General features: G+C 33.8%; 1 protein-coding gene across 4 annotated transcripts in view; it reads left to right on the top strand.

The window, feature by feature from the left end:
- Positions 1-3,818: 3,818 nt before the first annotated feature.
- LOC132941053 (gamma-aminobutyric acid receptor subunit beta-like) overlaps positions 3,819-26,533 on the top strand; it is a 61,595-nt gene continuing 38,880 nt past the window's right edge. For 2 of the 4 annotated variants that reach the window (XM_061008904.1, XM_061008902.1), the window contains exons 1-3: positions 3,819-5,085; positions 15,671-15,756; positions 23,598-23,665. In XM_061008904.1, the coding sequence (XP_060864887.1) occupies positions 4,616-5,085; positions 15,671-15,756; positions 23,598-23,665 (624 nt within the window). In that variant the 5' untranslated portion in view covers positions 3,819-4,615. The remainder of the gene's footprint in view (positions 5,086-15,670; positions 15,757-23,597; positions 23,666-26,533) is intronic. The other 2 variants (XM_061008905.1, XM_061008903.1) reach the window with 1 other exon arrangement.

Here is a 26,533-nt window from a genome sequence, read left to right as displayed (position 1 = left end):
ATAACATCAGTAGCTGATGTATATAATATATATTTTATTTACTGCCGTTTCGATCGCGGATTATCTAATGATTCATTAAATTAATAAATTACTATTTAATATTAAATTATCCATATTATATGTTGTGCAGTGGTGCTGTTATTGAGCTGTTTTTTTCACGGTGTCGGTATATTTAACCACGAAATAAAGTTGTTTTCAAAAATCAATACCATCGCGTAGTTCTTTCTCGTGAGTAGATCATTTTTAATAATTTACTTAGTATGGATAATGATTATATTTATAAATAATGAAATGTTTCTATATTATATAATTTAGTAGGTGCCTACTCATGTTCAATGTAGTTTATTGTAGGATATAATATACATAATATATAGGGGGACTTATACATTTTAAACCGCATAGTTGATTTTATTATATCTCAAAACGTCAAATATTTGTTTATTTATATAATGTAACTTATCATCCAGCCATCTATTATAGCTGTAGCGTTTTATGTCACAAATGTGCTTATGTATTAAATTAATATTACGCACGTACGTCCGCGTTTAAAAAGTGACGAACGTTGAACGCACGCAAACATAATAATATATACAATACATACCAATTATTATATAGGTACATGGGTACTTATGTACTCGTAGTTACCACGTGCCCTTACTGGGATTCAATCACCATTTTTTACGTAAACGTTTTACCACCAATTATATGTTTTAACGTTTACCTAACTACTAAAACCATAAAAACACGGTGCACACAATGGTTTATTATATTTCAAAACACCAAACGTTTTACTTCATCTAACTTTATCTAATTTTATATTATTCTTTTTTTTTTTTTGCTGAATTTGCAACAAATGGTGTTCACATTACACAGTGATAACTAATATAAGCAACAATTAAATATATTTAAAAAAATCAATTAAACTATTTAGATCATATTATTTTTATAGACATTAAATATGCCATCATTGCTAGTACCGGTCAAACCGTTTAACGTTTAGGAGACTCATTATTTCAAAAACCTGTAAATGTCATTGAAAATTTTTTTTTAATTATTTAACATTTTTAAAAAACAAAAAGTTATCCAAAAAGTTATATTTTTCCAACTTCTTATCATTATAACTATTTAAATATTAAGAGAAAACATGCATTTTTAACTATTTATTACGAAGCAAAAATTTTTTTGAGTACTTCATTACATAAAAATCGAATTATTGACGAGTAGTTTATAAGTTATAAGTATTTATAATTTAGATGAGTGGAGTGGTAATCAGAGGTACCCCGCAAAATGCTGTTTCACTACTTCACTAAATCAAAAACTTAAATACGTAGGTAGTATAGGTAACTATAAATATAATATTATTATAATAAACTACTTGTTCGAAATTTAATTTTTATGGATCGAAATACTCTTGCTTCGGAATGTGAAAAATGATGTTGTCATTCAAAAGAGTAAAAAATGTAACAAGTAAAGCGATAAAAATAGTAAAGTATAATTTTTTACCAACAATTTTATTTGGGAACGACTTAAAATTATATAAAAGAAATATTTTTAAAAACATTAGTGTTTTATGAAATGAAGAGTGTCTAATACGTTAACTGGATCATCCTATATATGGCGTATATCCTGGTTAAGAGTAAAATTGTAATTATTAATATTAATATACATTCATAAACCTCTGATATTATACATTTTACTTTTATACAATAATATGATTGTGAACTTGACAAAGGGATTTTTTTTCTCCAAGAAAGCTTTCACGATATTTCATTTACTCCGTTGTCAAAATTCTCATCGTCGGATACTGCAACCATTAAAAACATTGTATATTTTTTTCAATGGACCCACGCACTCGTTGGCCGAACAATTACGGAAACAGCTGGTCGAAGTCGTGTTTATAATAATGAGGCACATGACATAAAATATTTCGTCAACATCCGAAGTCTTATTATACTATTGTATAAAAGAATAGCATCGCGTCGTTTCCGCATGCCGTCTTATAATATTTAATATAAATAATAATAGACGCGTCGGCTTGGGTATTAAGCATTGTAATATAATAATAATAATACATAAACGCCTCGAATAGTCATCAATTCAACTGAATGAAAACGAATTCGATTATCGTCTTCGCCGTCGTCGTCGACGACATTGTATATATAAAGTCAAAACGGGCGTCAAAGACCCTATTCGTCGTTGATCGGATCGCCGACCCGAGTGTTTTAAGGGGGGGGGGGGGGGGGGTGAGAGACATTAATACGATATTATGATTAAAGCCGATCGACGACTATAGAGGCGGATAGTGAGATTTTAAAAAATATGTGTTTATACTCTGCACCGCTGTACCGAAGAAAGAGCAAACGTCAGTTATTGTAATAAATCATATTATATAATAATATATATTGTATATTATGTTCACCGCAGTATGACTTACGGGTATGAAAACTATGAATATGTCTATATTATAATATATATTATTAATATTAATTATATCGTATACTCTGCTGTTGGCTAATATCAACATTGAAAACGCGCTATTATCGTTTAGAAAATCGTTTCTCGTGTGTGATTGCGGCGAGGGTGGTGTACGAAAATTAAACAGCCCTACAAACAAATCGTTCAAATATAGACGCGTTTAGAATATAGGAAAAAAAAACTTTTAAAAAAAATTGCGCAGTATAGGCGGACTCGAGGCGGGCCGTGGGGAGCGTTGGCCCCGCCCCTCGATCAGCTATTAGCCGACCAATTTATTTTCAGTTAATTATTATCAGTGCAATTTTAGCATCTCCTTGAATACGACGAAATAATAACGTGTTCAAAATTAAAATCGGTAGAACTAAAAGGGGGCTCTAGAATTTTAAATGGACGAGTTTTTTTGACATTTATAGGTCTATAAAAAGGGGAGGGAATAATGAAAGTCAAATTAATTATTTCTTGTGTGTCTACAATATTTTGAACAATATACCTATGATATTCGTAAATAGAATTTATAATATTATTAATTTACTTTAAAAGACAAAGTTTAGGAGTTTTCACAGATTGATTGTGGGATGTGGGTGGTTTAAACCCCACAGACCACACTCCGCCCTGCAGATAACGCTCGCAGATACAACGCACGTCTTAACACGAAAATGACAATACCTATACCTAATAACAGTTATATTTTTAGTCCAAAGTCGTATCAAAAGTAAAGTATGACGATATATAGGATATATCGAGTGGCGAGTCTTTTAGATAATATTTTGTAAATCTCGAGGACGATGGTAGTAATAATTCAACAATATTATATTCCGAGGCACGACGGCGGGGCGAGCGCGTTTTCGTCCAAAGTTTTGGGCCGCGAGAGCGCCCGCGTGCACGTGTATCGAAAAAACCTATATAAGGTAATTGGGTGGTGTCGGTGGTGGTGGCGTATGTGAATGAGAGCGCGCGGCCAGAGGAGAGAGAGAGGGTCGGAGGGTTGGCGGTTTAAGGCGAGGCGAGGCGTCACAAGGTGGCGGCAGCGGCGGTGTCAGCGGTGGCGGAGGTCGCGAGCGAGTATTACGCGGGTGTAGGTGGGTGACGAAGACGGGGTCTCATAGACGGCGCGGACGGAGGACCGGGTGTCGGGCGGCCCGTGCCGAATCAATACGACGCGCGCGGCGTACAACTATGCGCGACCGCCGCCGACCCCGCCACCACGTGCCGGACCACCACCGCCGCAACGCTCACGAGAGTGTTGGTGCGCGCCAAGCGGAATACCCGGGCGGCGGCGGCATGGGGCGTCCCGTCGCCCAGCTGCCGGATCGCGCAAACAACCCTGGAGAAAGCTCTCCGGGACCACGGCGCGCACGGACAATCGCGCTCGCGGACGGACGGTCGCTCGCGCACATACACACCCGCACACAGACCCACACACACATACAGACACACACACACACACACACACACCTATACTCCCGCACATGTAATAATACGCACGCGCGTGCGAACACGCTTTTTCCTATTTTGCCGGTCCTTTTTATTCCACATCTACTGTCGCTGCTCCGCGGCGGCGTCTCTCTTTCAGCCGCTCGGGCGCGCGCGGTCTCTCTCGCGCTCTCTCGTGCCCTCGTCGTCTCCTTCTCTCGCTCACCATCGTCCGCAAAGCGCACGGCGCGCGCGTCGCACTCTGCACCACGTATAGGTACGTCGCGTACGTGTGTATACGCGAGCCCGGCTCCGTGGGCATATCCCGGCTAAAGTCGTCCGCCGCGCTTTTAAACAAGTATATTAATATTGTTGTTGTTGTTGTTATACGCATTTAACACGCCGACAGCTGCGCACATTTACCGCGTATCCCGTTTTAGTGATTTCGTGTACGTATTTCTCCGACCGACAAGCCCGGCCGTGTACGACCCCCGGGTACGTCGGGAGAGGAAAAGGCGGCGGTCGGCCAACCCCCCCCCACCCACACACCTCTTGAGCACGCACGCAGCTACGACAACCGCGACGACGACCGCGACGACGACGTTGCCGTATATGGTGCTCTGGCGACGGCCGTGCCAGATCGGTGGTTGGCCCGCGGGACAACCGCGACGACGCGCCGACAGCACCACAATCACCGCCCGTACCAGCCGCAGCGGCCACGGGCACGATGACGTGTGGCGGCCGGCGGTTATCGCCGTCGTATTACCGACATCACCGGCGCCGGTGCCGGCATACCGGCGACCCGCAGCACAGCCGCCGCGGTCTGAACCACCAACACGATCACCGCAATCATCACCACTACCACCACAACTACTACCGTCACCACCACCACCGTCATCATCACCACCACCATCATCATCACCGCCAACACAACCGACACGGGCGCGGCCAATCCCGGTTGCGGGCAGCCGTGGCCACCGATAGCCGCGCCCGACTGCCGTACCCGACCGCCGACGCCGTGGCCCCGTCGGACGCTACGCCGCTGCCGTTGCCGGCTATGAGGCACGCACCCGCTGCCGCCCGCCGGCACTCTTCTTCTTCTTCGTCGTCGTCGGCGGCGGCCGTCCGCCGCATGTCCGCGTGGCTGGTGGCCTGCGTCGCATTTTGGGCCCCATCGACACCTTGCACGCACGCAGCGTGAGTATACCGTTTTTTTTTTGTTCCGTTTTATCAACATCGTTTGTGCACTTATCAAAATATCGCAAAGAGTAAATTAGTGAGGTGACATTTCAACGGTAGTGGGGGGGAGGGGGGCACTTAGGAATTTTGTACTTTTGACGGCGCCGAATCGTTTGTGCGCCAAGTCCCATCGTTCGTGCACAAACGCTTTCCAAGATATCACAAAACAAAACGAGCTAGACCTATCATATTGTAGGTATAGGACCTTGTAAGCAACACCTTTTGCACTTAAAAACCGTACCGGTGAGGTGGCGGTGTATATATTTTATATTATATATATAGTTACACTCGCGCTGAGCAGAGTGCCTTTTCGGGGAGAGTCGTCTTATTCGAGTACCTCGCGCGGTTTTGAGGGACTCGGCGGGGTTGGTGTACACAGATAATAATATAATAACAATAATAATATAATAAACGCGATGAACAGCCACTATATAAACGACGCCACCGCTGTCGCGTCCTCGAGACGTAAAGAGCTCGTTCGAGCCGGGACTTCGGTGTATAGATATATAGATGTTAATAGCGAGGGTATGTCCTCGAAACGCGCCCCGCACACAATGCCCGGGACTCGAGTGTAACGCACCACTACACATAATAATATTATATTATAATATAGTATTGTTATCGCGTACAAAATATAATATTATTGTTGTCGTATATTCCAGAAGTCCCCCTCCCCTATATCACCACCTCCTCATTACGTCGGGATGAAAGGCCTAAGCCATGATCAGGAGACGTATATGTTTGGGCGGGACCTCGGTTTTTCACCACAGATGAGATAGGTCGGTGTACTTACTATTTTCCTCCAAATTAAAAAAAAAACGAAGGTACTAGGTTTTCATTTTTCTCCACACATATTTTTGTACTTCAATCAAGTTTATTTTCTTCTAAAATGTTTCATAATCATATTCAAATTTTAATTATTAAAACTATTTATTTCATATTATGTTGTATGTACGAAATGATAACACAAACCATTCGCGGATTGTATTTATAGGTAGGTTATACAATATATAGGCTGGTAAATAAAAAAATTACGATAATTTATAATTATATATTATATATTTTTAATTGGAAGTAATTGGAACACTTGAGGATCACATTTTCTCATTTTTGAAGCAAAGTGGCCACCACGGATCTTGTGTCTACAACACTTTTCTTAGCAAGGTTAGATAATAGGTTAAGGCGTCGTTGTGTCGATACTCGTGGAAATGTAAAAAGCGTTTGTCCTCAAAACGAGAACGCTGTCTGTATCGATATTCCAGTAAATATCTTGTGAGTTGTACATTTTTTGTTTTACGGTACAAATCGTTCCAGAACGATTCGTTTCGTGGGTACTTATATTATACAAGTGGAAGTTAAACGGATGCGCGCGCGTCCCTTTCGCTCCTGTAGGTAATAATTTCGTGTGTTATTGACACGCGCGTCGTCGCATATTTAGGCGATTACGGTTCTCGCGGCTGAGGTGTAGCTGAGGTGTCATGCGATAGGTAGGTGCCCGGATTCATTCTACTCCGGTTCGACCTTTGTTTAAAAAATATTTCGATTGTCGTCATCGTTTCGATTTCAGTTTTCAATTTGGGTCTCATATGTTGTGCGTGTTTCGTTATATGTTGTCTCGACGATTTGCAGCGGTGTAGTTACTCGAGATTTGGGTACATTTTAATTTAATTTTTAAGCGTATAGTCATCGATAGTAATAGCACATCTAGAGTCTAGACGAACCTAACGCATAATATTAAGAAATCGATCGATGAACGTTCCTTTCAATCTTCATTTAACGAATCTTTTTTTCAAACAAAAGACTTTTTGCATTCTTAGCAAAGCTTATTTTATACTTATTTTACTTATTTTAAATATATAATTGTATTTTGCGTGTGCGTATTGTGTGGTTAAATATTTTAAATTTTTCTATAAATGTGCGTATTATAGTGCACACTAGATTTTCAAAAAAACTTAGGATTCAATCCAACGTAATACGGCCAAGATATCTAGTGTTCCCTAAATCAATGAATAACTGGTATACCTGATACATGTACATTGCATCAACCTACCGTTTACAATATAACTTTTCCGTAACATCTATCGAACAACACTTTTTGCAATAAAAACAAGAACGACGTGAATATATAATTTTACCACGTTCGTGTAAATATAATATTATAATATGCACATCGAGCTAAACTCGGCAGGCACTCGTTCAACTCGACCTTGGGTGGTTTTTAAATTCATTATTCACATTTAACAAAATTACGAACCCATCTGATGAATTATATCAGTTAAAAAATAACAATAATCAATCAATGAACAAAAATAATAAAAAAGTAATCATCAAATTCTGTCAAAATTGGGGTTCAGTATCATTAATTTTAAATTTTTTGTTTTACATCTTTTAAGCTAATATTTGTATATAATCCTCAATAATTATTGTTATTTCATTATATTATACTAATCAGGTATTTTTTATTAAGTTTATAAACTAATAAAAACTATATTAAATTATTAGTGTTGTAAAATATGTGAAAGAAAACATAATCAATATAGTTTATTATAGATCTTGGCAAATGTCACTATTATCATTAAGTATTTTCATAAAGAATTAAATTAAATTAGTTCATAAAATTATAAATCAATTTGAAAACCACTTTACAAAAATAAACATAATAATTCAGCTTTGGACGTTGTGCTACGAAATTCTTGTTAATATTATTTCAAGGTAAGATTGAGACAAAAACCGATGGACTGGTACGCATGCGACTCGCGGTATTCACTGATCCAATAATTAGACTCTGGCCATTAGAGCACTTAATATGGATAGCCAAAAAAAAATTCACTTATGCCCAACTCTCCAGCTAGTCGCACCTACACTACAGATTTCAACGTATTCGTTTCTGTTTGATATTTTTGAAAGTTATTATTCTACTGTTCTAGAGATCCACAATTATTATAAAAAAATTTAATATTTTTTGGTTTACTCGAACTGAGGAAAAACTCTCTGTCTTATAATATTAAATCGATTAGAGATAGTCGCCAAAAAAATTACTGTACGCGGTGGTAGATGAGTATGAATAATAGGTACCTAATATTATTTCCAATGAAATAAATAATCATAATATCAGAAATAAAGTCTTGTTTTTTATTCTCCATTATACCCCTAACTCATGGCATGTTCACCTGTCAATATTTTAGTATCCGTCATAAATAAAATGAATAATGCAGAATAGTCGTTCAATGATACATGACGTATTCGATATAAGTATATTCTTATTATTATATTCATTTAATTTTTATCATAACATATATTAAAATTGTGTATACCTATAGAAAGATATGTTAGTAATTTAGTGTCTATCTCTGCTTTATCTATATTATCATATTATTGTATTCTGTTATCAATGATCGGAGTAACTGTTTATTATTTAATAATAATAATAATAATAATGCAGAAGCTTACCGAGTGAAACTCACGCATATTTTTGACAGTTTGAATCCGTCGCTCGTTCGATATAATAATATTATAATCGCTATAATATTATTCACGTACCTATATAATATAATAATAATAATAATATAATATTATTAAATAATATTATATATATGGTCGGAAAAGTCATCGAACACCACGCGCGCCGCACTCACACATATTATACACTCTCCCGTACGTTCGGAGTAGAATGTCAGCGCCAGCAACAATGTTTTAACACTATACTGTCAATCGATGCTCTTATTCCCGTCATTTCCATAACACTCTCATACGCACCCACACACCCATACCCACACAAACACACAAACACACTCTTTATTTGAAGTGCGGACTTTTCGAGTGTTTTCGCGCGTGCAGTAATGCTGTGTATTTATTTTTCGAACCGGAGAAATATCATCATGGTAATATTATACGGCGTTGTATATATTATTATTATTACGTACAATAATACGTGTGCGCGTGTGTGCGAATCGGTTTTTCGCCGTCGTATACAATATTATTATATGTTATTATTATTATTATTATTATTATACATTTCGTGTGTATATATATCGATGAGAAAACGACGAGTACGTACAAAGTTTTAACTTTCGAGCAACACGTGTGCTATAGCCGCGAAACTCTTCCGATACATAAAACTACGCAAAATGTGTTACAATATATAATAATATTATACGACATCGTACGCATAATATTATTATTATTATTATAAGTGCACGACGCGTGTTTGTTATAGATAGATCCATCCACGGTCTGCGAACACAATATTTCTTCCCTCCGGAAACTGCAGTGTAATGGTTATATTATTATATCGACGACTGTTGCAAGAGGCCAAAAGTTCTACATCAATTTTTCTCAAAATCGCCGTTTTATGATCGTGCGTTGGGTGAATATATGGGACGATTTTATTGTTGAGCAAAATATCACAACTTACAAGTTCAGCACAATATTCTCTTTTGATGTATCTTACTTCAATCTATATACACATTAATTCACAAAGTATAATGAGTCATCGATGTAAGATGATATACTTGAAATAAGCTATCTAACTGGAAGTAAGCAATTCTTAAATTTGTCCTCCATAGTAATACCTAAGTAACTGTTCTTATTCTTGCCTTATTAATGGTCATTGAAAAACAAAGCTTAATGAGAAATTGAAAGCTCTTGAATATATCACTATCGTTATCAAGAAATATATACAATATCCCTTTAGTTACTAACCTAATGGGTGGTTTATATTTCATAGATTTGTAATCAAGTGCCGTTACTATAGCATAATAATAATAATAATATACCATTATGGTTCATTCTCTATTACAACGTAGAGTGGCCAATACTTATTTGCCATAGCTCTACTCATTTTAATACGTAGTAATATAATCTATGACCAATGACAGCCATTTATATAAACAAAAAAAAATATTTAGTTTTCCTGAGTGAAAAAAAAAATGAATATGTGAGCAAACCAATAGCAACTTATAAGGGTTGAAAAAAGAGGCTAACATTACCCACCGGGTCTCAAGAAATCTATTGATATAACTTTTATTGAAATCAGTCCAGTATGGTTCCTATGATTAGTCATTAGCTACTTAACTCTATTTCACATTTATATATACCTTCTATATTATAATAGATAGATAATATTGTTGCTGACTTTTGAGTTAATACCAAATTACGCCCAACTTTTTTTTTCATTCCAGAAATAACGACTTTTGAGAAACCTTACATTAAATTTTTAAGTTATTTTAACTAGTAAATATTTTTTATTGACAATTATTTTAAAAAACAAAACATTAATGATTGGGATTTTAATTTGTTGATCACTCTCGACCGTTTCGTGTTAGACATCGTTGAATACCGATATTTATACAAATATCATTAGTCATTAGTTGTACATGTGTGTCATACAATTTTAATCAGAATATTCAAACACTAGTGCTGCGATGATTTATGCCACAGTACCTATATAACCATTGAGAAATAATACATCATAGTATCATGCAACTATTACCTTTGTAATATTGTTACATACAATGTCAAAACGTCAAAAATATGAAATCATAAAACAATATAGAGTACCTACCTCGCTATTATTTAACATTCGTATTTAAAGCCTAATCTGAGTGTGTCAGTTAATAAATATTTGAAGGCATGCACCTAAAAAAATCTCGAAATTCGTCTGAGGAGTGCTCAACCGGTGCACACTCGAAAAAACTTACAGTAGGTATAATGTGTATAGAAATATACCGCTGCTGCAGTGTACCGAGAGACAATTTTTTGCATTGATTAAACGCCGCTCTTCAAGTCGTCAGCTAATAATGTTTTATCGATTTTTCTCGTTCCCTGTTATGATGTTTTTTTTTTTTTTTGATAAAATATAGTTTTATTTTATCTCATTGTAATTTTATGCTTTTAGTCCCGTTCAGTGTATACAGTGTACTTTTTTTTTTATTCCATTACCTCGATCGTCAGACAACTGTTGTCGTGGGGGAATCTTTCAAGTTGCTACAATTTGTCGGTAATTTTATCGTCGTCTTGAAAAAAAATCATGCTGGTATAACTATAGACATAACAGAATAATATTATAAATATAGGAAGTGAATAGACTCTGCAGCAGATAAGTCAGCGTTTGTTAAAATTATAGAATAATATTATAGTTAACTTCGATTTGAGTATTCGATTAAATCGTAATATTATAGTATTGTGTAGGTTTTAATTTTGGACTCGGGTGTGCATAAATGCATTCGATTGTATAATATTTTTGAAAAATTGTATTTAAATAGTTAATTGTAGTATACATAATTAATAATTGATCATAATAAACATCTATCACCTTTAACCAACTTCGAATCTCCACCAGATCGATGATAATATTTAATATCAATATGACGGTACATACATCATACTGTGGTCGTAGCAGTTATATAATAATGATAACAATAATCTCGGGTATAATATATTATTGTTGTAACGACAGACGAGTGGTTTAAATTGTAGATAAAAATAATATCACGTCTTTCATAAATCTATCAAAGCGTGTTACGCGAACTTTTCCATTATCCGTTTCCCACGCCGCATTGAGTACATTTAATATGGATACAATATCATATGTATCGGCTGACTCCCCGCATAGTCTCTGCCAATCTTGGCAAAATCTCAAAAAATAATAATAAAAAAGAAAAGAAAAATCCGTACGCTGTAAACTCTGATTCGTATCTTGTATTTTCTTCCCTCGTCCCAACTACGGCGAGTGCGTACTGCTGCGCGGACTTTGGACGTCGATCGCCTGACCAATATAACAATAGCGGCTCCATCATATTATAAACAGAGAGATTATTTTAACGGTAAACAAGCATCATCTCGGAAATTATTAACTCGGTAACGTTTTTTTCAAAAAAAAATAGTGTGCTTTGGAATATCAAATTTTATATGTACGCCGATGAAACAACTAAGAAACTTAAAAATTATAAAGACAGCCAATAGTACAAATTTAAAAAAAAAAAATGAAAATTCAATAAATTTAAAAACAAATTAATGTAGTTGGAGTTAAAATGCCACCCGGTATAGTATAACATTATTCATTACACTAGTTTATAATCGTTATTTAAACCATAAACAATTTGATGGTATGTGGTTTACAAAATATAATAATATTTATCAAAAAAATTAAAATACGTGCACGAATGTATACTAAATATTATTATAAATTAACATGTCATATTTTTCAACGAAACCGTATCGAACGCGTGCCGACGAGTCTAGACGAAATTTATTTCCAACTCACTTTGTTTTGACAGTTCTCTATGCACAAACACGCGTGTCTTTTCCCGGGAAACACGCGTCGATACCCTTATAATATATATAGTTAAACACTGAGATGTAATAACTGCGTAGGAAAGTAAATATTTGTTCGGCATGTGATGACGTGCCCACCGGTGTCGGACCTCTCGTTTTTGAAAAAAAAAGTTTTCACGCACACGATGGCAGTATGAAACAACTGACGACGACACCGAACAGAAGAATCACTTACTTTTACGCTTGTTTTGTGGAATAAATTAGCCAGCACTTATCGAAACGTTGATTTGTATTTTTAAAATCTTAAAAAATTATTTCGTGTACACATCACATATATTTTATTCAATTGATCCCTATCATGCGGTCGTTTACCTTTTCCAAAATCGCTGCTGTTAATCAACACAATAATATTGTTTTTGTTTTTTATTTCTACCCTCGGCTAGTAGTTATTCTGTTATTAAACGATTCGTATCAGAATAACATATTATTATGATGTCACAACAAGCCACGAGTAATTTATTGTTAGAGTAATATAGGTTAGGTCAATTGTCACACTTTTATATTATTATTATTTTATCTGCAGATTTTCTGTCGGGTACCAGACGCACGTGTAGTTGGGACGTCGAAGAATATAATTTTCATTCCCATTATAAAAAAGACACTAACTTTTGGAATCATGTTTTAAATAATTTCTACAATAATTACAATTCTCAATGATAACTATAACACTCACTATCATAAGGGGAATTATGTGTTCTTTCGTGCCTTTGATCATATCATTTTTTTAACATCGGTATTGTATTCTATATGAAACATTTGTGTTTATATTTCTAATTACTCAGTAAACGTATAACAGTATAAATTCAGAATTCAATGACTGTTTATTATATACTCTAAAGATTCTACTAACTGCTGTCATCGAATTCTGTTTGACCATGTGGCCTGTGTTTAGAATAATCTTCTTATTCACCAAATTAAATAATACCTATTGTTTAGGTATTTGATTTCACTAGTCATTAATCACCACATTTAAATAATCATCTAACCCACGGTGGAATAATTGAGTATCTTCGACTATATTTGGTATATTGTGGGAACGGATCACGGGTAATACCACGTTTTAAATGGAATACGGAGACAATGTAATATATAAATATATAGATATCTTTTATTATGCAAAAACATTTTGATAAAATAGTTTTGTCAAATTATTACCATAAACAAATAATGACAGTTGTGAGTATTGAAAAAAAAATATACGTTCCTAAATATTATTTTTTTCTAACAACATTTTTATACTATTCATTTTAAGATGGATACAAAGAGGCTTCAGATAACAACCTAAGAGCGCGTTACAAAAAAAAAGAACAATATCAAAAAAAAAAAAAGAATAAACGGAAATGCGTAGAGTATCACGACAAGAAATCAAAGAACAAAAATTAGAGAAAGAACAAACAAGATGAGCCATCATATTTAGATTCCGGTGATATGATAGAGTTGGCAAACGAAGCTAGCAGGGGGAAAAGCCCCTAGTTATTGTTACAAAAAGAAAAATATTAGCATGGGAACAATTTGTTTTTTTTATAATATAACATTGCATTTTATTAGCATAACATTTTAAAGTAATCATTGGGGCTACAGTGTTATGACACAGAATGTTTGTTTGTCTAATAATATAATAAAGTTTTAACATTTAACTTGACACTAGGTGTAATAATAATATTATGTTAAATATTAATATTAATTGATTATATTTTTAGGAATAATTTTTAGAAAGTATTCTCATTAAATATTTTAAAATTATGAAAATAATTTTTATATCTTTCTTAGGGCAACATTAAAACATAGAAGCAAACATCTTTTTCTTTCGAAAAATTATGCCTTGGGCCAGAAAGGGGTTTAAATTTGTATTATAATACCGGGTCCAAAAGCCACACACACGGTAATGTATCGAAATTGCCTACACGCCCCGCCGTCTTACAGATATAAAATCATCACTTTATTGTTAACTACCTATATTATGTGATAAGTTACTGATAACTAATAAGCAATACCTAGTATCGAGAATTTATAATTACGGACTGTTTATTTTCTGCATGTTGCCGTATGTGTGTTTCAGTCTAAGAATTCGCTGCGCCATTTAAATGATTAAATGCGCATTATTTAAAATCACGTGATTCAAAATGTATTTATTCTATACATAAGCGATAATGTAAAATATAATATCGTGTACCTATAATATACAGTACGTTGTTTGAAAATTTCATGAATACATTTTAATCATTTCCGTTTTCTATATTTATACTGGAGATAACTAGTATGCCTACATTTAGTGTTTATCAATTTAAAAATTATAGCTATTAATATATTCATTTTTTCCTCGTTTATTTTTCAGTACAGCATTAAGATTTGTTTGTTTTTTTTTCTGTCATGTTCTTATGTAAATTATTAATACAATAGAACATTTAGAAATACAGTGAGTCTGTTTTATAATAAACACCAATTATAGATATCTCAGCCAAATTTCCTTGAATTTCAATTTGATATAATACAGCACACTACCTCCTAGGTTGCAAATTAGGCCAAAATACACATTTTAGAACTTTTTTTTTTTAATCTATTCAAATGAACCAAGTTGCACCAAATTCAATATTATAAACTTGACATTTTCCCAAACAACGAATTTCAATACTAAAGTACTATTTATAATTTATAGGTATAAACTGACAGTATTTCCTTTATATGTCTGAAGTATATAATGTCACATTTGGAATGGACACACTGTATATATTATTATATGAAATATTCACTTTATTTTTATTTGTACCACCTATATTATTATATAATATATTAATATGTATAGTATATTATATTATCTGCCAGTGGCCAACATTTTACTAAAAGACAAAAATAGAAATTAGTATTTATATGACATAATATTTCTTATACTATTATGCGTTTGATCTTATAATAACAATAATAATAATCATAATAAAAATGAAATAATAAAAAATATAATAATATAGGTTATTTTAGAACAATATTAAACATTACATGAATTCAAAACAATGTGTATACCTGCGCAACTTACTATTATTACAAGAAGTTATCATTATTCGTTTCGCGTAATTTTCAACAATATATAACGCGGTCGTCAATATATTATTTTTTATATGCTACAAAATTGTATAAATTTATTTTTATAATGCACTAGACCACATTGCACGAACAAACCCACTGTGACGATTGCATCGATTTGTTTCAGCAGTAGTATGTATGGAGACGTGAACATATCGGCTATACTCGATTCGTTCAGCGGCAGTTACGACAAAAGAGTAAGACCGAATTACGGAGGTGAGTCGATCATTTTTTTTTATATAATATATATATATATCAATTTATAGTATTACTATAATTTACTATATAATAATCTTCATAACAACATGTACTTCGTATATTATATTTTCTAATATTATTAGCAATCATCAATATTTTTATACGACAATATTATTATTGTTGCATAATATACGTAATAATTTATTGCACAACCATCGTTTACAATGCTCAATAATTCTGGGGTTGTACATTATATTACATCATATTATAATATAAGGCATTGTGATAATATGCAAGAGCATTATCATTATTACAACCTAGGTTTTGTATTTTATTTAATGTATAATACTAATAAAGATAATATACGTGAATATGATATTTTATCATCTCTATTGAACGACAGATCTATTATTCTACAAGAGATGCATTTTTTTTTAACGTAAGGTATTATAGCTATTGTTTTCTCAGTGAGCCAGTTCGTTATATTTTTTTTATATACATAATAACTAATGTTAATACTAATATTCTCATAACTAATTTTAAAACTACAGACGACCAATCATTCGGAACCTAAAAACTCATAATAAATTATAATACATTGCTAATATTGTTAATATATTCAGTAAATTGTATTCATGGAAATGTAATAGGAAAATATTATATTCAGGTTGAGCTGGTTACAATAATATACGGGTACCTATAAGCTTAAAAAAATGTCCATATGAATAGTAAAACGAAAAATTGTTTTCATAAATGTAGTTGTGTTACGATGATATTACTATTAAAATTATTATAAACATATTATTATGGTTATTATATTCATTATGTAAAATTTGTTTTTTCTAAAACTCGAATAGTAACACTGCTGAAAACACGTGTGTATTTTATGAATTTTATCTAAGTGACAATTTCGGGTTTTAAACCCCATATTCAAACTAGATTATTATTTTTTTTATCTTACCGCCATATACAATACAAAATATAATATAAAATTCTACAATATATAACAATATAATAATACACGGTCTTTATTTTTACGATAACTCACTCGAAACAGTTTTCCGATTATTACTGCCTTGTACATCACCAGCTTATGATATAATTGCGCTATCGTGATACTTCAATGTTATTGTCCAAATTTGTTTAACGTTTCAAATAATATAATAGTATTATTTATTATTATTACAAATACTTATTAGATGATAATATTAGACATATTATTATTACATATTAGATAGGTGTTAGAATTTTCAATATTATGTGGTATACTATAATATACTCGATTTAAATTCGGATTAAACACATATAGAGCACTTCATTATAATATTATACTTTTTCGTATGATATGTGCGACGTGTAGGTATCTAGTAAATCATATTATAATTTAAATTATGTATAAATCTCGAAAGAGTATGTTGAACAAAAACGATGGTGTTATAAGTACAAAGTACAAAGTATATAAAATGTTAAAACATATAATATTTATACCGTTATAAGGTTATATAATATTGTGTTTATAGTAAATATATTCGTTTAAAGTTCAAGTGATCCAAATGTGGAAATACACATATATAACACACATAGTGCAGACGGAGAAACTGTGCATATATTGTCCTCCACCGCCACTCTTGGAAAATACTGGTCTAAACTTTAAACGGATCTCACACTCTCTCTCACTCTCAGCTGTATACAAATTGTGTGTATATTATTATGCGCGTGCAACACGCACCGTTTGTTTTACAATAATATTATATCGGTACGTCCTATTAAATACTTTATGAAAATTAAATATATCACAGTACACGTCACGCTAGCCCGGCCCGACCTTGCTTTGCGTACAGCTCTTTAGGGGCAATATCTTAACAAAATATAAAGTACAAAAATATTGTCGGTCAAAATGGTTTTTCGAAAATTTGAAATCGGTGGGCTGGTGTGACTTGCGTCAATACATCTGATAATGCAGTGTACGAAGTACAGCGAAACGTGTAGTGATATGAATACAATATACATAATATTGTGCGTGCGTGCGTGTGTGCATATTGGGGTGGCATGTGGTTTGAACTTTCCCCATTCGATCTATACGCCATATATTATACGAAACCTCGGAAAGTTGATAAATAATTATGATTATAAACTGTGTGCAACTTGTTGAAAATACGGCGTATAATTATTTTGATTTTCGTTTTTGACCTTTCTTAAAGCATACGAGTAAATAATAATTCCTCCCTCCCTTCAACGGAAAAAATAAACCTCTCGTTGAAAATGCATATAAGCGAACGTCTATTCGTGTACATGAGTATTCCAGACGATTTTATATCTCGCGATAAAGGAACGCGTTTTTATCATTCAGTCGTTTTGATTTATTATTTATTAATGCCCTGTATAATATATACGGAATGACCGCTCTCCACCGTCGTCTATTTACTTTCAATATGCGCCGACTCTATATTATAACGATAGATCACAACCCGCCAAACGGGTAGGCGGGTACACTTCGTTTTAAGCTAAGGTATAAAAGCGGCTTACGTTTTGTTTATTTTATCATAAGATGTTTTTCTGTAATGCGATTTTGTTTTTTCCATAAGGGTCTATCCATAAAATTTTTTTTTCTATTCCTATATTGAATATGTAAATTATAGGGCGCAGGGGATCATAGAATTAGTCAAATATGCCAACACAGACACACACAGCAATATTTAAGAATTTGCCACTATTTGCAGTGGCAACAGAAACCACCCAATAAATTGTATAAATAAATGTATTACTTTCAAAAAAAATTTTTTCAATAAAATTAATTTTAAATTAAAATTTTATTCGTGTATATGACTCGAACAATCATTTAATTTAACTATCAGAATTATTTATGAGGGCAGATTAGATAACTTTCAATGATTTTTCATACGGCTAAGGCATTTATGTGCTGTTAATATGTTTTAAATTATGCCAACCATTTACAAATATTTATATATTAATATTACTGATGTAAACAAATCCATTGAGTTATTAGAGGTTTAATACAATGGACATAAAAATTAAATTACCCCTCCTCTAAATAGCCCATGCAAACAAAAACACACACATTATGTATATATTATGGTATATTGATTCACGCAAGCGTGGTGAGTGTGCAGTACAGGTCATGGTGCATGGTAAATTTCCCCACGCGACCGAAGCACGCGGTCACCGCTCTGTACACATTATAGATACACGTGACGTGTATAATCTCTTCGTTGATGATAACGATGACGATGATGGCGTATGTGGGACGAGTCATTACTCCCACATTATAGTCCCACGACGCATGTGTAGTGATATATGTATAATAATATATTATGATAATACATATAATATATGTATACATATATTATATATACGCCTACCTGCGACGCGACGATATATAGTTGCTACGCCGCTGCTATAGTGCTACTGGGATGTCGGCTATGTACTGCCAAAACTGTAGCAAGGCGGTGGTGTAGGTTAGGTCCGTTGGACACTGGCACAGTGGTACACGGGGTTGGGGGCTGTAGCTAGGGAGGCCGACATGCGGGTGTGCGGAGCGCACAACGTACAACCCCTCCGGTCATACATCTCCGGCACACTCGACCACCGTCACTCATCCACCACGGGGAAAACTATATATATTACCCATATAGGTCGCATTGGTATACTGTACCAGATCTAAATCATACATGAGATATATATATTTCATCATATATATGAGTGAAACTTGCGTGTGAAGTGTGTGTGTGTGCGAGAGAGAGAGAGAGAGAGAGAGAGAGAGAGAGAAAGAGAGAAATTGGTGGTGGTGGGAGAATGGGTCGAAGTAAATACGTACATATAATATAAAAGCGCACTGTCGCGGAGTCGGGAGCTTCTGGTGGTGGCAGTGTACACTGTACACAACGTGTACGGTGAAGCAGCAGCAGCAGCACTGGCGTGGACCGCTGTTACACTAACACCGGGTTTGGGTGGTGTATAGCGTATATTCTACGGTGCAGGACGCGGCGACCGAGCAGCGGTGGTGGCGGTGTAACGGTGTGTGGGCGTGTAAGCTCCGGCCATCATCTCTCCCGAAATCGATTTGACCTGTAGCGCCGTGACTCTATTTTCGATTTCACCGGCTCCCGGCTTTTTTAGGCTAAACACGCCCCGGAACACGATATATACAACTAGCCAGTATATACACACGCGCACTTTAGGTGTGTATAAGACCTAAACTACACACACACACACACACACACACACATACACACACACGCGCCCGCGCACTTATAAATATATATATATCAACGCGTTGTTCGACTTACGTCGCGGTCGGTGGCGACCCGAAAGAGGTGTACCGATCCATACATAGTAGGTATACATATAAAATTTAATATGATATCTTACGCGTACATAAGCATCGGTAGCAGTTTTTTGTCGGCGTAGGTACATATACGACACGCGTGCGTCATCGTTTTCTTTTCAAAATTTTTCCCCGCGGCGTTCCCGTATTCATGGTGCAGTTTTCGTTTGCCATCCCGACAGCTTCGGCTGGCGTTCAAAATAATAATAATACGCGTGTAATCAGTATTGCAAAAAAATAGAGACGGGTACTCGTTAAAAGTGATCAGATACAGATACTATTATTTTGTGATACGTAATCGGATACTGGGTAGGAAAGTTTCGAGGTACGAAGACGGATACATTAAAAAAGTATTCGTAAATACATACATTTAAATTTTGTACGTATCTCATGTTTTTGTTTAACCTTATAAATCAACAGAACCACATTTTTTTTAGAATTTTTAATTTTTAAACTATGTCCGAGTACTGTTTCAAAATACTCAAAACACGTATTTGAATGCTTAAAATCGATTACTTCAGTACTTGACAAAACTGAATATAATAATATCAAATATGTGTGGGCGCAAGTTTTTGGCAATGCGCATTTTACGTAGTTGAAACTTTGAACTTCACGATACTTAATACGATGGTTATATCAGCTTACGTCATTACCATTTCGTGGTATACAATATAAAATTTATAATATATTAATATATATCTTATATACACACACACACAAACACACTGACACACAGACACACTGAAACACAAGCAAGCACGCTAGAACGCACTCGCACACCACTGCAGCAGCCGCACGTATATAATTTAATATTATAATACAATTATATTCATACACGGAGTTTGTATCGTCTGGGCCGAACTTAATTGGAAAAAAATTTACTCATCGACGGGTCGTACTGCAGTAGATATTCGTTTTCTGTACATGATAATATCATCGTAAAATATCAGCAAAAATTGTCGATTTAAAAAAAAAAAAACGTTAATTTACGAGCATGAATATCGATTGTTATAGAAATCTAAATCGAAATGTATTTATCAACATCTAGTTGATATTATTTTGTTTCGTATCTATACCTGTAAATATGAGCATAATAAAGCCTTTCGAAGGAAACAGCCTGAAAACAATAACGACAACACAATAATTATAATATTATTATGTTGTAGCATTATAATATTCAGCTACGTCGTCTCTGCGGCAATCACGTTCAAATAAGCACCACCATGACCTCGGCATTTCAACCACGCGGTATAATTATAAATCGGCGTGGGAAATAATATATAATATATACCTAATATTATATTCACGCTGAGGTTGCCTTTGAATGAAAAAAAAAACCACAACAAAAAAGAAACCCTTATCCTACGTCATTAATTCTATATCCAGGCCACAACCTCCTCATCGTCATACGGGACTGGTCAACCGAAATAAATTAAAATCTCGCGGCTTTCGACTACTAAGCGTTGTGAGGCTTACATACAGAATCGTCAGGATTATACAGGGTGGATCATTAGCCACGCCCATTTTTCTTTTTATAGTTGATTTATTCAAATTGTACTTTTTGGAATTTTAAAATACCTACACGTTCCGCCTATATTTTCAAACTCTTTAGATACATTTTACCACCTAAGGAGAGTCCTGTAGTGATACAAACTTCTGTTTTGTTAAAGAAAATGTCCCTTTCTTACTTCAAATTATTTAGTGAGTACACTTTTGAAAATATCGATACTCGAAATTCAAAATTTTAACTATAAGTTTTTGTCAGTTATTAAAATATTAAGGTATACTTACTAAGAATAATAGTCCTTAAAAATAGTTTTACACAAATATAAAATATATTACGTAATATTAGATCTAGTATTTATTATGCTTGGACCATTTTTACAAATTACAGATGTTAATAAAATAATGTTAATTATTAAAAGTTCAAATTACCATGAGTCCCATATCTTTATGGACCTAAATTATCCTTAGTACACAATGTCATCACACAATGATAATAACTAAAAAAACTACTCACTACAATTTTGATTTTGATAAGTCAAAATGTTCACAAACATTATTCATTAAATAATTTATAGTAGAAAAAGACAGTTCTCATTTAAAAAACAGAAGTTTGGATCTTTACAAGACACTGTACATGGTAATAGAGTACGAAAAATATTCATTATTTGAAAATATTTTGCTTAATTTGGTAAATATACTATATATAAGATTTTTTTTTTAAATAACTAAATTAAAGAAAGAAGAAAGAAGGGGATGATGATGCGCGGTGATTCACTCTATTCCCATATGCATATAATATTATATATTTATAAACCTATTTCCTATACATTTGCCGTCTAAGTTTCTCATCCTAAAACACCAATTAAAAATGTTGTCCATTATAATAATTTAATATAACATAATAATAATATCTATTTGGTATTATAATATTATTCCGACAATCTTGGACGGCACTTATTCAAAAGCATCCTGTTTTGCGTTTTCTTCGAAAGGACTAGATAGTAAGTTATAATATTTTGTTTTCGACGTTTTACAATAATTCTTCCCAAGTTGACACGACGACTGCGACGGCCCGTTGATAATTTTTCTGACACGCCTACGGGAAATTATACTTTATCATATATATTTGCATTATGTATATGTGTGTGCTACTATAATATTATAATATATATTAATATATTATTACGAAAAGGATATCGTGTCTTTAAGCGATTTTTGAATCGTTCAGTCGAACGATTGACGTTTTTTTTAGCAGGCATTGAAATCAAGTTTAGGTACATCACACTATATGGGTATAGGTAGGAGGTGCCTATATTATGTCTATGTGTATCGTTTAAATTTTTACGTTTATTGAACTGAAACTTTGAATTCAAAGCGTAGAAACAACCCGGTTTGGTAAGAATAAGGGTAAACGAGTAATAATAATTGTTATATCGGTTCGTGGCGGGATAGAACTACTACTCATTCCGGTTATACATATATATATATAATACAGATACGTCTTCAAATGAATGTAGATATATGTACCATGGAAATTATACCATATAGGTATTTAGATTTATCATGTATGTATATGTTATAACTTATAGCTGAGGGCGTACATTTGGTGCGCATATTATTAATATGATGTATGAATATAGAATAATATATTGTACCGTATGTTATATTGTAGAGCTCAGCTATAATATTTTAGTATAACTATTGTTATACATTTACAGATCTCGTAAGCTTAGTCGTTATCTTTAAGGTCATCGATAACATACATTATGATAATAATAAATTATAATATTATTAAGTTGATATGTACCATGCGTAGTTTTCTACTTATCGATTTTGTGTTATTGATATAAATATAATAATGTGTTTTACAATATTTTACACTTGTATATTATCGTGATAATAATATAATACAATTTATATATTATCGCTGCTTCAGAGAATTTCCATCATTTCGTATCATTTTTAATTTTGATTTTGATTTTTTTTTTTTTAATCTGCCGGGTTTCAGGTACTCCAGTAGAAGTCGGTGTCACCATGTACGTGCTGAGCATCAGCTCATTGTCTGAAGTGCAAATGGTACAATAAAATATATACATTTTTAAGCAAACTATACATAATATTGATATGCATATCGGACCATATATTTTATATAATGTGTTTATTTATTACTATTATTAATTGTATTATTGTTTTATCATTTCAAAATTTTTACGTAACTCAAATACACACTATTATTATGTTATATTATATCATCCTAGCTGAACTAGTTGCATCCAAACGAATATATTCTTAAACCATTAACCTCATCTAGTCTCATTATTGTTATTATTACTTATTATTATTATGTTACAAACCATTTGGAACGCTTTGTTGTAATACATAAACGTTGGGTTTGAAGCACGTTGTAGACTATCGTTTTTTTCGTTGTTGTGCTATATATTATATATATATATATAGATATATACATATATTGTAATATAATAAATGTCCCGGAAATTTCTTAATATACATACACACATAAATATAATCTTTTCGAACCAACAACGACAAGAGTATATAATATAAAACAAACTGTATGATAATAATCCAAACACGCTGCATTTGATAACGCAACAGGTTATTTTGTAGTAAGCTTTACGCGTAGCGTGTATACTACTTAGACGTATACATACTAATAATAGACGGAATATAATAAAGAGTCAGTTAAAAGAGTGGTGACTGAGAAGTGTAATTTCGTCAGGATTTCGCCTTTGCGTTTAATATTGTTATAAATAGGTAGGTACTCAATATAGGGACTTTATTTTTGCGACGAGGGGTAAGATATGAGGATCAAGGATATTGGATTGGGGGTAACGAAACGGAAGACGGTCTCATTGTCGTCTGTTAAATTCAAAAACCGCTAAAAGGCTAAAAAAAAAAATTGTACAAAACGATGATCGCTGACACCCGCGGCAAACCTCTCTAAAACGTTGCGTGTTTAACTCAATGCTCATACGTTATGGACACACCCACGAACCCGCACGTCACCCACAATGCATTCGCGTCTCTCCGGAGTAAATTTGTACGCCGTTTTCCGGATCTCCACGGGAAATACATTTTTGATAAATCGCCGATCCGATCAGCCAAGCTTTGGACCGCACGTACCTGTTAATAGGTACCCTGCGTATACAATACTGCACCGAGTGGCAGCCGGCAGCCGACCGAGAATCGCGGCGGGAAGATATTTGCTGAAAATCATTTGCGTTTTAGTACGTTTTTATGTAAATTCAGCGATGTTCACGTACGTATATTATTATAATAATATATATAATATAATAACATGGTAGGTCGTTTCTCGCGGGAATACCAATGAAGTTTAATAGTGGCCGCCGACGCCACTTTTTACGGACATCGCGTCTTCTGCAGTGCGAGAAACCCCGACCGACTGCGTAATAATAATATTATTAATAGCTATGTGTACATATACACATCATATACAATATAATATATTACAACATTTGCAATATTATATTATAAGGATCGTCGCTGGTTGTTTTTTATATTATTATTTTGTATTTGCTATGCGCTCTGCACGTCATATATTATTATATATATAGAACATCAGCTATATGGGATCCGTTTAACTGGCTATACACTTATTTTCTATAACTAGCTAGACGTTTGTGCTTTTACACAGTTCGGATCACGCACTACGTATCTACCAAAAAAAAAAAAAAAAAACCACCCAAAATGTTTAGTATTTGTTATACATTGTGTACATTTATTTTAGGCTATAGCTTTTGACGTACAATTGAATGTGGTAACCGGTCGGGTGATTATTTAAAAAACAACTATTAACATTTTTGAAACTATAGATTTTACATAATTTTAAGTCCTAAGAAAAGAACATGTTTCTAAACATAATAAAATATTGTTTACAATTTTTTTTTATAACTATCATTTTTTCTAGAAGGATTTAAAAAAAATAATGAAACATATTTTCACCAAATATTTTGTTAGGTTATGACTTAAAATTATATAAAAGAAATATTTTTAAAAAAAAATAAGTATTTTCTAAGACAATTGGTGTTTTACATCAAATAAAGATCACTCCGCATAATAAAACGTTGGTTCGATAGTGTTTATTTTTGTTTTGCAGTAGGTAGTTGCTATATTATAATTGAAGCATTAAAAAATGGTATTACATTTTCGGGGTATCGGTTGCCATTTTGCTTAAAAATTTTACTTTGAAAATTGATGCGTATCCACTAACCAGTGAAACGGATCGCGTCTCGTTGCTCGTCTGCGCATCTATACGGTAAAATAAAAAAGTATATATAATGTCATCAAAATCATGGTACGCGCCTCTAAAATCCTCGAGGATTTCCGTACGAAAATCGGAAGTAACAGTGGTATCGTTCACAGCGCGCGAAACACGAAGTCGTGTATAATATAATTTATAAGCACGAGGAAAAGTTTCTTTCCAGAGAAAAAAAAAAAACCGTTAAAAGAATATTATCACCCCTTATAATAGCAAAGCGAAGATTTAGCGGTCGACATTTCCGGTAAAAACGAAAATCGATCAAAACATAACCCATACCCGGAAAATATCACCCGACCGGAAATGGGTGTTATTATTATTATATGTTATGTGAGAACGCGCTTTACACGGCAGAAATCGTTTATAAACGTTTTCAATTTTACGATCGTATATTATAATATATATAATATAAACGCGGCGGGCTCGGTGTATAATAGTATATAATATTATAGTTTTTTTGTCGACTGGAAATTCGCCGCAAAGAGTGGACGACTTTTCTTCTATTTTTTTTTTTTTTTCTGTCGGGCCACCGCGACTTTGCATCTGCCACCTATATTATAATACACGCCACCCTTTCGTATCGTCGTTCGTTGAAAAGACGGACGTAGGTACCTACGATATTATGTTCGGACGAGGATGGCTTT

Source organism: Metopolophium dirhodum, chromosome 3 (assembly GCF_019925205.1).
Source record: "Metopolophium dirhodum isolate CAU chromosome 3, ASM1992520v1, whole genome shotgun sequence".
In the NCBI taxonomy this organism is placed as follows: domain Eukaryota; kingdom Metazoa; phylum Arthropoda; class Insecta; order Hemiptera; family Aphididae; genus Metopolophium; species Metopolophium dirhodum.
The sequence above is the reverse complement of the archived record's forward strand: the minus strand, read 5'-3'. Positions and strand labels throughout refer to the sequence as shown.